At 36.7% G+C, this 15479-nt stretch overlaps 1 protein-coding gene across 1 annotated transcript in view; it reads right to left on the bottom strand.

The window, feature by feature from the left end:
- Nucleotides 1-15479, bottom strand: part of LOC140753218 (integrin alpha-PS5) — a 24584-nt gene extending 9105 nt beyond the window's left edge. The window contains exons 1-15 of the mRNA XM_073087689.1: nt 15346-15479; nt 13906-14050; nt 12881-12993; nt 11622-11707; nt 11010-11040; nt 10509-10622; nt 9142-9225; nt 6415-6498; nt 5911-6008; nt 5122-5325; nt 4033-4123; nt 3287-3484; nt 2431-2540; nt 1477-1558; nt 640-779 (exon numbers count right to left, since the gene is read on the bottom strand). Of these exons, the coding sequence (XP_072943790.1) occupies nt 640-779; nt 1477-1558; nt 2431-2540; nt 3287-3484; nt 4033-4123; nt 5122-5325; nt 5911-6008; nt 6415-6498; nt 9142-9225; nt 10509-10622; nt 11010-11040; nt 11622-11707; nt 12881-12993; nt 13906-14050; nt 15346-15352 (1587 nt within the window). The 5' untranslated portion in view covers nt 15353-15479. The remainder of the gene's footprint in view (nt 1-639; nt 780-1476; nt 1559-2430; nt 2541-3286; nt 3485-4032; nt 4124-5121; nt 5326-5910; nt 6009-6414; nt 6499-9141; nt 9226-10508; nt 10623-11009; nt 11041-11621; nt 11708-12880; nt 12994-13905; nt 14051-15345) is intronic.

Here is a 15479-nt window from a genome sequence, read left to right as displayed (position 1 = left end):
TATATTATATATACTTACTAACTATCACAGATGTAATACCTAAAGATGAGTTACTAACGGGCAAAACTTGAATCATACAAAATACACCAATTGGTGTAAATCGACACCAGTCTCTCTCGCTCGGTGTAGTAATTGAAACGTATATTACTGTGCACGTTAAAAATCATTATTTTAGTCTTCTAAGTCTCAAAATGCCTTCTTGTGAAATGCGTAAATGCACAAATTATCAAAAAAATAAATATACAAGATTCATGCAATCATATATCACAAGTAAATGAGGAGAAATTATTATATTTTGATTATTTTTAGACAAGGACAAAAACGTAGAGAAGACAAGGTAGAGACAACGTATTCCTTCAACAAGGAAAGTGACAGAGACGCAAAATTTACGTCCATATTTTCTAGTTATTATTGTATGAATGAAACTTGAAACGCAATGTCAAACACTTTTGTTTTTTTAATTTTAACATATTGGTTTAATAGCTCTGTCCTTTATACCCGTATAATATTTGTCTATGTAATAATATCAAGTCATGCGCTCAATTCTCTCACTTTTTCATTTGTTTAGTGGGCACGTAATCCATCTATAGCATAAAACATCATTGCTTATTATACTATACTGTACTATTATATACTTACTTTTGGTGTCAATACTTCAACATCACGACAGTATTCAGTCTGCTCTCTTTTCAACGGCACTTTATATTTCAGCGATGTTTCATTACTATTAGTGTTAAGTCTAGCGTAAGGATGCACTACTTGTACTTTGATGTCTATACCTGTAGTATGAAAAAGAGTAGTAAATTAAAAGCATATACTTCTTATAAGTTTTGAAAATAAAGGTTTTAAAAACAAGAAGGTAGTAGAACCCTTTGTGGTTCGATCCGGCGGCACCACCGCCCTACCTATTTCTGCCTTATAACAACAGCGTTAAACGCTGCGGAGCTCTGGTTTGGAGTAATACGAGTATCTGATCCTATCTGTGGTTGATTAGAGATGTCCATGGGCGGCAGTAGCCACTTACCATCACGTGGACTGCATGAGGACTAAGCTGGAACGCCTCGGAAAAGTGTGTCTCTCTTACCACACCCTTCCAATCAGAACTCAGCAGCGCTTAGTCCTGCTGTTTTTAGGTAGAAATAGGTATGACGGTGGGCCGCCGTAGTTGAACCATAAAGGGTCTACCACCTTCAAACCTCGTATCTTCCATCTGAACCACCAATCCACATTAAGACATTGTAAAATGCACGTAAGCAATTCTGCCCTTAAAACGGAAGCATTTCTGCCTTTTTGATGGGATGGTGTAGATGCAGGCTGTGTGACAAATAAGAAGACCGCCGACCACTCAAATCCATAGGTGTGGCAACTCGCCTGTGATCAGCTTCAGGAAGAACCCCTATCCCGTATGGCTGCTACCAGTAGGATGTTAGATTACAGTATGTTAGATTTCTACTTCAACCTTACGAAAATACTTACTAGTTTGTATTTCACCAAGTTTCTCGGGAAACTCGACGTTAATACACGATTGGAAAGTAAAATACAGCTCATCTTTTTCATTCTGAAAAGAATAGAAATTAAGTTAGAAAGACATTCTATTAAAAGTAGCACTGATGGATATTACCAATTGGTAATAACTTGTTCTAAAATATAATTATGTCGTTCGTCCATCAATCCGCGACGGTGTCAGTGTGAAGTGGAATTAAAGTTTTTCTATGGCCCGTGCTAGACATAGCACAAACATTTGAACATATATTTGAACACATGTTTTGAACACAGTGAAGCACGAGTATTTGAGTATTTGTTCAAAGCTTGCTTCAAATATTTGCACTTTGCTATTTGGTGTCGGTTTTTCGAGCGCACATCAAGGCGTTCAAACATCAACGTTCAACAATACCACGACCCTAAGTGACAGTTTTAAAATATTAAAAAATGTAAACAAATAAGTGTTCAAATGTGTGAGCAAAGTCTTTGTGCAAATATTTGTTTGTCTGGCACTGGCCTATGAAAATCTTAACAATGCCTGCCTTATGTATTTAATTTCTTTCCTTATTTAATTAATAGACATATATATTTTTAAACAAATGTTAAGATGTATTAAGAATATTAAGAATTCTGTAGGAGTCTCTAGACCATAACATGGAGTACAATTGTCCTAGAAAATGGTCGTTATGCATCTTATATATAAAATTCTCGTGTCACAATGTTAGTTACCATACTCCTCCGAAACGGCTTTACCGATTTTCACCAAATTTTATTCAGTAGGTCTGAGAATCGGCTACTATCTATTTTCATACCCCTAAGTGATAAGGGTTGTTCACCTTTAACATTTTTTTATTTATATGGCAACACAACGTTTGCCGGGTCAGCTAGTATTATATAACATTTATTATAGATAATATATTATATTTTATACAGTTTGTATCATACTACCTTTTTTCGTACGATGTTTGTAGGGAATACCGCTTGAACTTTAACAGTAATGGAAGGGAAACATTTGAACAAAACAACTTTGTTGCTGTGTGGTGCACCAACCGCTAAGTCTGTAAAATTGAATAATTCATTTAAAAATGGCAAAAAACTCGCTTGGCGGAGCGGAAAAAGTCCTGGATTCAATCCCCGGCTAGACATATGTGAAAGATGATTAACATATCTTTTCTGGGTCTGGGTGTTTGTCGTTCATGGCATCTACGACACAGGGTATCTGTGATGGATTTACAAAGCGTTTTTTTATAAAAGTGGTAAAAGTCTTTATATTTTGACTTCGAAGTCACCTCTTCCACAGAACTTTCAGTCTTAACACAGTTTTGTTAAATTGCTCTAGTTTGTAGGGTGTGGTAAGGCAGACTTATAAGTCTGGCCCCTATACTGACTATAAGTACCCCTGGTATACCAGGGGTTCCAAGTTGACCGTCAGGCCAGCCATGCATCTGTGGCCGACCCTCGGTAGGATTCAAATCTGAGTTTGGAAGCTCCACATATAAACTATATTATTAATATTATATTTTCGCTTTATTTTCTATTATTCGATTATTTTCTACCCTTAAGCCCAAAATGTGGTATGTATATTTTTTTCTCGAATAATTATTTTATGCTTTTAGTCTTGAGAATGTAAAAAAATGTGTATTTAAAAAGAATATGACATACTTTAAAATATTAAGTACATAGATCATGGGGAAAGTAGTGTAAAATATAATACAAGACGAGATCCTAAACTGAAAATGAATAAAAAAACCAATGAATGACTGAAAATGAATAATAAAATAATAATAATAATGCAGAAAGATACCATTGCACACAGTATCAACGAAGCTCTGTAAAGCTGTTAAGCTGAATCCAAATGCCCGTAAGTTCGTTTTAGGTTCTGGTTGGATCCGTTGTATCAGCATCTGGTCAGCTTGCTGCCTCGGGTCCAGTAGGCCAGCTCCGGAATATATGTACACCGCTCCTCTCCCATCATCTTCGTAGGGGGCGCTGATTGCTACTTCTGGAACGATCAGATTAAAGCAATTATAGTAAATGGCTACTGCTGCTCATGTACATCTATAATCAACCCCAGATTATGTTACTTTCCTACCAAAAATCAGCCACGGGTGTGCCGCTACCCCTGCGCACCCCTTACCACACCCTTCAAACCAGAACACAGCAGCGCTTAGCACTGTTGTTATAGGCAGGACGGTAACGGTGGTGCCGTTCAGTCGAACCACAGTAGGTTCTACTACCTACAATTACTATAGCCGCTTGAAATATACTAGATAGCCTAGTCGTTTAAAATTTGGCGTTTCAATTTGTGGGGCATGGGGCGATGTTACAATCCCAGGTCCTTCTCCTCTGAGATTTAAATCCTAATTATCACCGATTTTACGGCAAAATAAATAAAATATTTAAGAAAAATATTTCAATCGATTGAACCATCGTCTAAGTTTTTTAAATTGCCTTCAGAGAAAGATTGAAAGCGTAGCAAAGATAGAAATTTACGTATACTTTTATGATTATTTGGGATTAGAATATATAATCTAACCTAACCTAACCTACCTTCTTTTTTATCGCCGTCCAAATCACCAAGGTTCGCTATAGCACTACCAAAATACGCTCCATCTGATCTGCCTTTAATGATCTTGAAGGGCTAAAATGTGATAATTATTAAAAAAATATATGAAGCTGTTTATCTCATAGTAAGCGACAGCTGCTGTCCATGAACATAATTATAACCAACTCCAGATCGGAGTTTTACCCTAGGTCGGCTACATAAACATTGTTACCTCAGAGGACTAAAATAAAACCAACCAAGTACTAGTGTCTCTACCTTGGTACAACTTTAAAAGCAGATAGTTAAATAGTTAAATAACGCGGTACTTTCGCCTTTTCGCGCCAAGCTAAGTCATCAGTCCTGGGGGTCGATCCCCATGTATATAATACATATAGGTGTTGAGAAAACTCTGATAGCGTGATTCAGAAACACGATCAGTACCCTTACCAGGAGTTTAACAAATACCAAAACAGTCATATTTGTTGAAACGCAAAAACTCCTGGTAAGGGTACAGAGGTGAGAGGCGATCTCTTGACGACTTTCGGTCGCCACAGGTTCTTTCTTAAGGTGTAACAAAGCAGTGGTGAGGTGCTTCAAGTGTTGCGAGGTGTGATGACGAGGTGTTTAAGGCGAGCTAATGTGAGAGATGGAGACATTATTTACATACGGAAAACCATCATTATTGTTTGTGTTAGAAGTCTACTCAAATGATTTTATTATTAGTAATATTTTAATTTATTATTTTGTCTTACTTTCATATGTTATTTTTATAATATTAAGTTTTTATTTACATATATAATCACTGGCCGGTACGATTGTATGAGTTAGCATAAAAAAGCAAAAGAACTGCTTGACGTTGACGATGTATTTTGCGCGGGAAAAAAATGTTGTAAATTGGATCAAGAAATAGTTTTATTCCTTTATTTGAATATTGGAAATATAAGTTTTATTAAAGTATTACTTGTCCATAGTGTGCTCAAAATGTGTACTATGTCCATAGCACTGTCTGTGAGTGTAGAAAGCGTTAAAAATGGTTTCTTAATTCGCTTCTTTCATTGAGTCGCATCAATAAATAAGTCATAAAGCATACTAACTTCTCGTGGTCTTTCTGGGACGTACAGATAGACAGCACCGCGATCAACCTGGAAGTCGTCCGCGTAGGCCGGCGCGCCAACCAGCAGCGAGTCCCTACGCTTCTCCAGATTTACCGTACATAGTGTCGCCCCAAACATCGTACCCACTCTATCGTCTTCGATAGGAGGTAGCTGGGATTTTGTATCATGGTCGAAAAAGTAAACCTGGAAACCATAAAACCGTGAAGTTCATTCAACTATTTTATCATTTGGTGTGAGGAAAAATAACTGAGTAGCAAGTAACAATCAATGTTGAGCAATTTTTGTTCCAAAATTTGACAATTAGTGCCAAGAATTTTTGTTCAATTTTGAACTTTGGTATGCAAAAATAGAGTAAGATTGATTAATTATTATTACTCAGTAAAGAGCGTAAGTGCAAGTTCATTTCAAACAGTCAAAGGGTTCCACACCACCATGAAATCAACTTATTTTAGTATTTTTATCATGTAGAAGAAGAAGGTACATAAATTATGAAAAATTACGTATTTATCCATTATAGTTCTCGATATTATATCTATAGCAACAAATATTAAAAATAAATGGGGGTGGCTATACAGAAATCGCTTAATTTACGTATTTTTCGCTCTATCTAATGGACCGTAATAGGTAGACAAATTTTTACAATGAATTAATTTCTACGGGTGCTATGATAACAAATACAAAAATAAAGTATATCTGAAAATTTGGAGGTACGGAACCCTCCGTGTGCGAGTTCGACTCTATCAAATGGTAAATTAAAATATTAAATACCTTCCCAGACCCAGTACTGCCGTATGGCGTGCTTATGGCGTAATATAAGCTTGTGATTCTCTCGTTATCAAAGAAGTTACCAAATGCTACGCTGTATCCTGAAAAAATATTCATAATTATTGCAATACCATTTCTAGAAGGTACTAATAAATATTCCCAATTTTTTTGTAGATAATATAGGAGTAGCAGACGAGCATGCAGTTCACCTGATGGTAAGTGGCTACTGTCGCCCATGGACAACTGAAACCAATCCCAGATAGGATGAAATATCTTAGGTCGCCCACAGATGCGCCGCTACTCCTGAGGACTAAGCTTAAACGCCTCGGAAAAGTATGTCCCCCCTTCATACGAGAACACAGCTCTTAACACAAGTGTTACTAGGCAGAAATATGCGCGGCGGTGGTGCCGCCGGAGTCGACCCACATAATATTCTACTATCTTCAATTCTATAAAATAAATTATTATTATTGTAGTAATTAAATTAAGGATTAGGTACCCACTTACCAAAGTTAAATTTAGTGGCATTTGGTGTCATTAATTGTTGCGGCGGTGTTGAAGCTAATACATGTTGGTACACTTGTGCTCGCCCTGAAACAAGAGAATTAATATAAAAACTATAACCTGAAATCTTAAAAATATACTCTATGCCACTCGCTATTAGACGAATCTAACGACACCTTAAATTAAGATTAAAACTACTTCGCAACAATCCGTTACAAAAGTGCCTAATTTCGAAGGTAATAGTAATTGCGAAGTAGTTTTAATATTAACTTAAAAGCATGGATTTCCGCAAAGTAACGCCTGGTACAATTAACTATCTGACACCTCAAATGTTACAATTCGTTAAGCTGTGTGTGTAGGGCGTGAAAGAATAAGACAGATTTATTCTTGAAAAATATTGTCGTGCGTAGTTAAATGAATAATTCGCTAGATGCGAGGCGCACTCGCATCGCACATTGAGGGTCGGTACCAACAAACCCTGTGACAGTCAGACAGACACACAGAGAGTGGACGCTAAGTAATCAGATTCCGTTTTTACCTTTTGGGTAAAGTACCTTTTGTATGAGTTTTTACGTTCTTACAAAATTGACTGTTTTGGTATTTGTTTACGTATTTGCATGACGTACGTATTTACGTATTTGACTGTTTTTGTTTGCGTATTTTAAATACGCAAACAAAAACAGTCATTTTTGTCAAAACGTCAAAACGCGTGTCTTATACGAGTAACTTCAGAAGTTTTAGTACTTTTTTGAGGTAACTAAAATTATTGAAGTGAAAACTTCTTTAATGGCGTTGTGCACTTTTTGTGATGGGTAAAGAATATTAAACTCGCGTGAGGACACGTGGCCTGATCGAAAATTCATAAGACGGCAAAGCAAACTGCAAAAGTCAAGATGTCATCCGGTGTCAGCATTGTAAAAATATGTCAATGGGTGTCAGTTTCATTTTTTATTTATTATATTTTATTATTCAGGGTAGGTTTAGAAAGTTTTCACTTCTGCTGGCACGCCCGGAGTGCAACCCGTTGCTTACCCTTTTTTTTACTTATATTTATCATCCTTCCATCATTAAAATAAAAATATTATTATAGCCTTTTGTGCAAACATTGTCAAGTCACTCATGTTGTTATTTTAAATGCATGCTTTTTTCCATTTTTGTAGTTACTGTTGGCCCTAGAGACCTGTACATCTTCACCGGGCTTGGGAGGCGAGCTTAAGCCTCAGTCGGGACAAGAAGACTATGGGCTGGAAGGGAGGGATAGCTTTGGTCACCGTTGCCGATTTCCTAGGTCGTCTACCTTCGCTGGAGGGAGAGAAGGTTGCGGACCCAGCTACTGCCGGAGTTCTGACCATCCACCTCTTGTCATATAGGGACGGTATGCATGCGCATTGTATTAAATCATTCGCATAATTACCAAATTCGCCAAGGAGTATATTACAACTAATTTTAATATGACTACAAAGTAAAATAAATATTATACTGATTAAGAATATAATTTTAAAGTAAATGGCTGAAAACAACTCACAATTTTCTACAAGAACTGACGAAAATGAATATAGGTATTTATGGTACCATTGTATTGAACGACTATTATGATCAGTTTGCTACAAAATGTTTTGTTAATATCTTTTCCTGTTACATATAATTCCCTTTTTTGGCTTGCTTTTGTGTGAAATCAAATACAATACCTTATTGAGCTACCCATTACGCACATAAGCCAAAATTAATTCTGACAGATTTAATTTTCCAATACTAGATATCGATTAATATAATCGATTTTTTGCTCCAACAAATCGATTCTTCGATTAATCGATCTTAGATAGCCATCCCTATATGGTATCATATATCTAAAGAAACTCCAAACATTGCAATATTTAACCGACTTCAAAAAAGGAGGAGGTTTCTCAATTCGACCGTATATATTTTTTTTTACTAATCAACTTTATTGTGTCGATTATTTATCTGTCGGCTTTGTTAAAAATGACTCTCATCATGATCAAAATTCGCTTAAAATTGTAATTTAGGCATGTTGCTCCCACATTATTATTTTAAATATTAACCTAATAAAAAAGTACTAAAATAATATATTACACAGGCTTTAAAAATACTTATAATAAAATAATTAAATATAATCTTCATCCAAATTGTTGTCCCTTGGAAGAGTCCAAAACGCTGGCGACATTATCTCGATATAGCAAAGCTAATTCTTTGCCATAGGTAAGCGCAAATTAGACAAATCCAACGATATTTTATGTTAGAATCTGTCGAGTCGTTTGGGCTAGAGGGATTAGATATCTTTATATATATATTTCTTATGTGCGTGTATATGTCACTAAACTCCTTCTAAACGACTGGACTGATTTTGATGAATTTTTTTGTGTGTGTTCAAGGGGACTTAGATTCACAATTTAGTCCGTGGGAAAAGGATTTTTTTAATTAATTTTTAATTCGTAAGTTGTTTTATAATCGGAAGCTATGCATTTGAACAAGTGATGTGATCTTAAGCAAAGTTGTTGTATAAGAGCCCACGAGGGTTTGGGAGTTGGTAAGACCAATTTTCGACAGATGGCACCACTGTCATTACAATGCATGTACAAATTTTCCGTTTTATGTATGTCATATTATTTCTTTAAAATGCGGGCGAAGCCGCAGGTACCACTAGTACGTATATAAATATGCTATAATATGAAAAATATTACCTTCCACAGTCGGGTTAAAAAATGTGTTTACCTGCGCCCATAGCGGGTGCGCCGACAGTAACGATGCCGGTTCTGGCTACACCCAAACCCCACCCATATGTCCTCATCTTGTTTTCTGAAAATTTTTAAACAACAATTTTAAATTATAATAATTATATATTCTAAGCAATATTATTTTGACAGCTAAAAAAACAAATAGGATTAAATTAAATAACTACAAGTTAGCCAAAAGCAAATTATTATATGATAAGAGTAATAACAATAGGTATGTATAATAATGAGATAAAATTATGCGTCAAAATCACTGCCCTTTGGGAGGGAAATCTCTTCCAGAGAAAGCTAGTGTACAGTGAGTTTGCGACCCGCACCCAGTAGAGGTACGAGTCACGTCGAGAGTAGGATGGTAGGGATTTTTTCCGAAAAATATCGATTCTTGGATCGATTCGAATCGGTGTGTAATAAATCGATGCACAAAAAATCCAGGTCCAAAGAATCGATTCCTCAAAATCTATCTTTTCATCTGAAAAAGCCAAAGATAGCGAAAATAAGGTCATCAGGACTAAACAAGCACTGAAATACGTATCCGTCAGCAAAAAGTCTATAAGATAAGATAAAATACTCTTTATTGCACACTTACAGTTAAAATTTAACAATAAACAATATACATAACAGGTGAAGCAGTATGCAATAGGCGGTCTTATCGCTAAGTAGCGATCTCTTCCAGGCAACCTATGCATGAAAAAGAAAAGAGAGACAAGCGAAGAAAGAAGGATAGTGTGCGTGAAGTTAGAGAAGGAATAGGTTATAAAGGATAGGATACATTTAGTATTAGTTTTAAAGCAACAGAAATAGAGAGAAAAAAACACAAACAATACAATGACACGGTACATATGAAAAAGACGAAAACGAGGCGGAAAATAATACTATCCAGTAATATTTTAAAAGTTGGTTTTTAAACGAATCAAGCGATTCAGCACGGCGTGTGGACATGGGTAACTTGTTCCATAAACCAACAGCAACTAAAGAGAAAGAGTGTTTGTAAAAGGACGAAGAATGAGAGGGAGTTTTACAGAGAAGAGAGAAAGATTTACAGAGGAGCGAAGACAGTGGTCTTGTGCAAGGTAAAGGTATTGGAAACGGTGTTTTAGATAGGTGGGAGCGATGGTATATGACACATTTAACCCACTTTGAAAAGATCGACTTTCGATTTCCTTGATGAAAGATCGATTCACTGAATCGATTCATTACTGGAGATCGATTAAAATAATCGTTTTTGTTTTGGCCAAAAGATCGGTTTTATTAATCGATCTTAGTTCATCGCCATCCCTAATCGAGAGATGAGTTGTAGGTTATGATAATGGAATTACAGTAATGATTGATATTTCATATCTTTCTTACCAATGTCATCATCTGAAGAGGGCACATTGGAGTTTTTCAAAACACGTACTGATGAAACGTGTGGTAAACGGAAACACAATCCAAGTGTCACACTTACGTCTATACCGTTATGTACTGAAAATAATGTAAGAAAATAAACAAAAAATAACAATAGTGTATATATAGAAATATTTACTTTTATTTATAAATAATATGTCCTGGAGTCCACCTGATGATAAGTGGCTGCTGCCGCCCATGGACATCTGTAATCAACCCCAGATAGGATTAAATATTCCTACCTGAGGTCGGCCACAGATGCGCCGCTACCCTTGAGGACTAAGCTAGAACGCCTCGGAAAAGTATGTCTCCCTTACCATACCCTTCAAAACGGAACACAGCAGCGCCTAACACTGCTGTTATTAGGCAGAAATAGGTGTGGCGGTGGTGCCGCCGGAGTCGAACCACAAAGGGTTCTACCACCTTCAAACATATACAGTTTCAACATATTATACAGTTTATTACCTTCATGTTGAACATATCTTGGCGCACACATCTGAAACATGGATTAATTGATTATGGTTTTTGATGTGTGTGTGTTCATCTCAAAAAGCAGTGATAACATAGTTAAAATGCGACTTGTAATGGAGGGGTCCGAGGTTAGAACCCCAGTCCCCGCACTTTACTTTTTACACGCTTTATATTAGCTTCACTTGTATGTTTGTCATTGAGTAAATCCGTTTTTCGAGAAAGTAGAAAGAGATTAACATAGGTACATCCTTATATTACCCTACATGTATGAAATAATGAAATAGAATACTTTTCTACTTTTTAGTTGATTTTATCATAAAAGCGTGTTTTTTTTAGTTTTTTGAACTATATTTATTTAAAAGTTATGTGCTCATTACAAATTAATTATCATTTAGGTATCTTAATGGTAAAGAGAAACATCATGCGGAAACCTGAGAGATCTTTAAAAAAATCTCAAGGGAAGTCTACTGCGTACTTGACCAGCGCGGTGGACTTTGACCTAATCCTGCTCATCAAAGAGACCCGTGCCTAGCAGTGGGACCGTTGCAGGTTGAAGGCATTTTCCGGGTTTGTTAAACCAAAATAACTACGGTCTTGATTACTTACCACATTAACACTTGATCCAACTTGTACTGATGCGCCAAACATGAAACTAACGTTACCTTTCGCTTCATCCGCCGCTTTTTGTAGTTCTGGAAAATAATAAAAGAAATAAATAAGAAATAATTTTGAAGGTGGTAGAACTCTTTGTGGTCCGACACCGGCGGCACAACCGCTACACCTATTTTTGTCTCATAGCGGCGCTGTGCTCTAGTTTGAAGGGTATGGCAAAGGAGTACTTTTTCGAGGCATACCGGCTTAGTCCTCAGAGGTAGTGGCGCATCTATGGCCGACCTCAGGTAGGAAAAACTAATCCTATCTGGGGTTGATGTCCATGGGTGGCAGTAGCTAATTACCATCAGGTGGACTGCATGCTCGTCTGCTTATATTTATGTTTATGTATACAGGTAAATTAAATTTGGAAGTTCTTAGTAACTCCTTTAAAATTCAATAGAAAGATTTCACGATTTATACGAACAAACAATCATTGCAAGTTAAATCATCATCATCATCATCATCGTCAACCCATCAGTGCACGCTGCTGGGCACTGGTCTCCTCTCAGGATGAGAAGGATTAGGCCATAGTCCACCGCGCTGGCCAAGTGCGAATTGTTAGACTTCACATACCTTTGAACTTTAACTAAAACTTTATTTACACGATTTCTCAGGTATGCAGGTTTCTTTACCACACTGTTGGTAAAAGGCAGAAACAAGTGTAGGTAAGGCAGTCGGTAGTGCCTTTGGAGTCAAACCACAAAATATTCTTTCACGTTTTCACATTTAATTCAGTACCCTTACCATGAGTTTTTACGTTTTGACAAATATGACTGTTTTGGTATTTGTTTACGTATTTGCCCATACAATTTCCAATCACCGCCCCTAGCGGATTGTATCAGAACTATAGTGTCAGTAACGTAACATTAAATGTCTAAATTGACAAATGGCGCTTTATGTTTTGTCTCTTTTTTTGCGAACATGTGAGGTGGATAAAAAGACTTGAGCAGTTACTTATTGTTACGTTTATTCAGCTTACTAAGCAAACGGAACAGAATAACGGATTGAGTAAACGTAACGTAAAATTATGGGTTTTGAAAACTCATGGTAAGGGTACCGTTTTCTAAGTCGGAACGCCTCGTGTCTGTTCCACAATTGTTACTGAATATAAGTTCAAGCTAGAATTCAGCGCTACCCACCAAAGTATAATCACTGCGGTATCGCCGTAGTAGACACGATGCCTTAAAAACTATTAAAATTATAAATCTTACGGGGCGGTGTTTTAACTGGTATCAATTTTGCACGTTGTCCAACGGTAGTGGTGTTTATAGTGATCGTAAAAATCTGCCCTATCTTGTCAGCTTTAGGAGCTCCAATCATCAAGCTGAAAAATATCATTGATAAAGAAGGAGTTATAGTCCGCGCCAAACTGCTAGTCCGCTCTGAAGTTGTTACGAGCAAGTGTAGTCATACAATCTGCATAGCGACGCGATTCATTTCTATATTCTGAGCGGACTAGCAGTTTTACGCGGACTATACTTAGCACTGCAAAAAATATTTTAAGCTAGATCAAACTAAACAAACAACAAATACTGTCGAGTCGTAGATCAAATCTTTCTCAAATCAATTATGCGGTCACAAAATCCATTCCTACACCAGTGCTTATCACTGAAACCGTTCCGGACAACATCCGGCCAAACAAACATTTAAAATAATGAATTTAGATTATTGTTCGGGTTTTAGCTGTTAGTAAATTCGTTACTTTTTGTACTTTCGGTTAAAATATATCAAATAAATTTTCTTTATATTGGTTGGAGCTTTAAAACTTCTGGGTTAATTTTGCGCCCATAAGTGTCGCTGATATAGAGATCTATTTTTTGGGCATAGCACATAGAATAGTAAAGATTTCTCACTCCTAACAAGAAAATGCAACCAGTTTTGAGAATTGAAATAGGTGCGTAAAAATGTATTGCCACGTCTTCGTGCTAAAAATTACCAAATATTTGAAATACTTATTTATTTATTGTGTAAATTACGACGTAGTAGTTATTTATTCGTAAATTTTCACTATTTTTTATTTGTCAAGAATTAAAAAAAACAAATAACAAACAGCTGACAAATCAGCCGTTTAGTGGCTTCATTCAACTTCAAGGCGGCGAAGTATCTTTACTTACCAAAGGCGTAACATTACTTGAATATTTACTTGTATAATTGATTATTGAATGTATGAATAAAATTGTCCGTAAACGCATAGCGAACTTGATATCACTCATACTCCAAAAATAGGTTTAAATACCTTTTCAAATATGGTTGATACGTCAAACTGTACCCGAAGTATGAATCATCTGGTAGGTTATACGAGAACGTTTGCATCGATGGCTCGTGGTAAAGCTGTGTTGATACTTGTATGCATAGTAGTAGTACTATGGTTCCGTAGGGCCCTGGAAGACAAATATCTTAGATATAAAATTCTCGTGTCACAATGTTAGTTACCGTACGCCTCCGAAACAGCTTTACCGATTTTCACCAAATTTAATATGTATATTCAGTAGGTCTGAGAAACGGGTACTATCTATTTTTCATACCCCTAAGTGATAAGGGTTGTTCACCCTTAACATTTTTTTATTTATATGGCAACACAACGTGTGCCGGGTCAGCTAGTGTTTTTATAAGATTGAAAAAGCAAATGAGCTGATCCACCTTATAGAAAGTGGTCACTGCCGCCTGCCATCTGTGACCAAATCTATATAGAATAGGTTCTACTTGATATTAATAACAGATGCTTTGCACTCTTGGACTCTAAGATGGTTACCACATATGTAAGTCGACCGTCGTCACACCCTTCCACAGAAACTCAAAACAATTTCTCCTTAGAAAAAGTTGGTACCACCTCGATTGAACCATACTCGGTTTTATAATATAGGAGTAGCAGACGAGCAGTCTACCTGATGGTAAGTAGGTACTGCCGACCATGGACATCAGTCCCAGATAAGATGAGATTCCTACTCTGAGGAATAAAATTAGAGTATGTTAGAATATGCAGGGAGACAGACTTTTCCGAGGCGTACCAGCTTAGTCCTCGAGGATAGCGGCGCGTCTGTGGCCGACCTCAGGTAGGAATATCTAATCCTATCTGGGGTTGATTACAGATGTCCATGGGCGGCAGTAGCGACTTACCATCAGGTGGACTGCATGCTCGTCTGTTACTCTTATATTATAAAAAAAGAATGTTGACAAACTACATCTTCCTTACCACATCCTTTAAAATCAGAACACCGTAACGGTTAATACTGCTGTTATTAGGCAGAAATAAGTGTGTCGGTGGTGGCGCTAGTGTCGAACCACCTTAACCAAAATTAGACACTATTATTAACTGTAGTAATTAGCAAATATAATTTTTAGTGGATACTTGCGATATTTATACCTACTCTTGAAGCCAGAACACAGTAGCGCTACTGACTGTTACTATGGGACAGAAATGGGTGGGGCGTTGTTTTGTTTTTCGTGGGGTAACCCTTCATGGGTACCTCTCGGCTCGGGGCAGTGGAGAGGGGCAGTTACCGACTAGAACCCCGCGGTGTTCTTCTGGACACCCTTTGTCGGGTCCACAGGTACGCTAATAACACTATACCGCGGTAGGGCGTTGGTGCCACGACATTAAATAAAACTCGAAGCTTATTTTAAATTTACTAATGCATGCTTAGGGTTATAATAGTATAAACATAAAGGTACATACCATCCATCACTATTAATTTCTATGTACTGTAAACTAAACAACTATCATATTTTTAAACAATGCAATATATAAACTTCATTAACTAACAAAATATGTAAAATGTCATGTTAGTTGTTGTTAAACTCATGTGGGAC

Source organism: Epargyreus clarus, unplaced genomic scaffold (genome assembly GCF_041222505.1).
Source record: "Epargyreus clarus isolate Ecla_fem2 unplaced genomic scaffold, WU_Ecla_fem_2.2 ptg000026l, whole genome shotgun sequence".
NCBI lineage: Eukaryota > Metazoa > Arthropoda > Insecta > Lepidoptera > Hesperiidae > Epargyreus > Epargyreus clarus.
The sequence above is the reverse complement of the archived record's forward strand: the minus strand, read 5'-3'. Positions and strand labels throughout refer to the sequence as shown.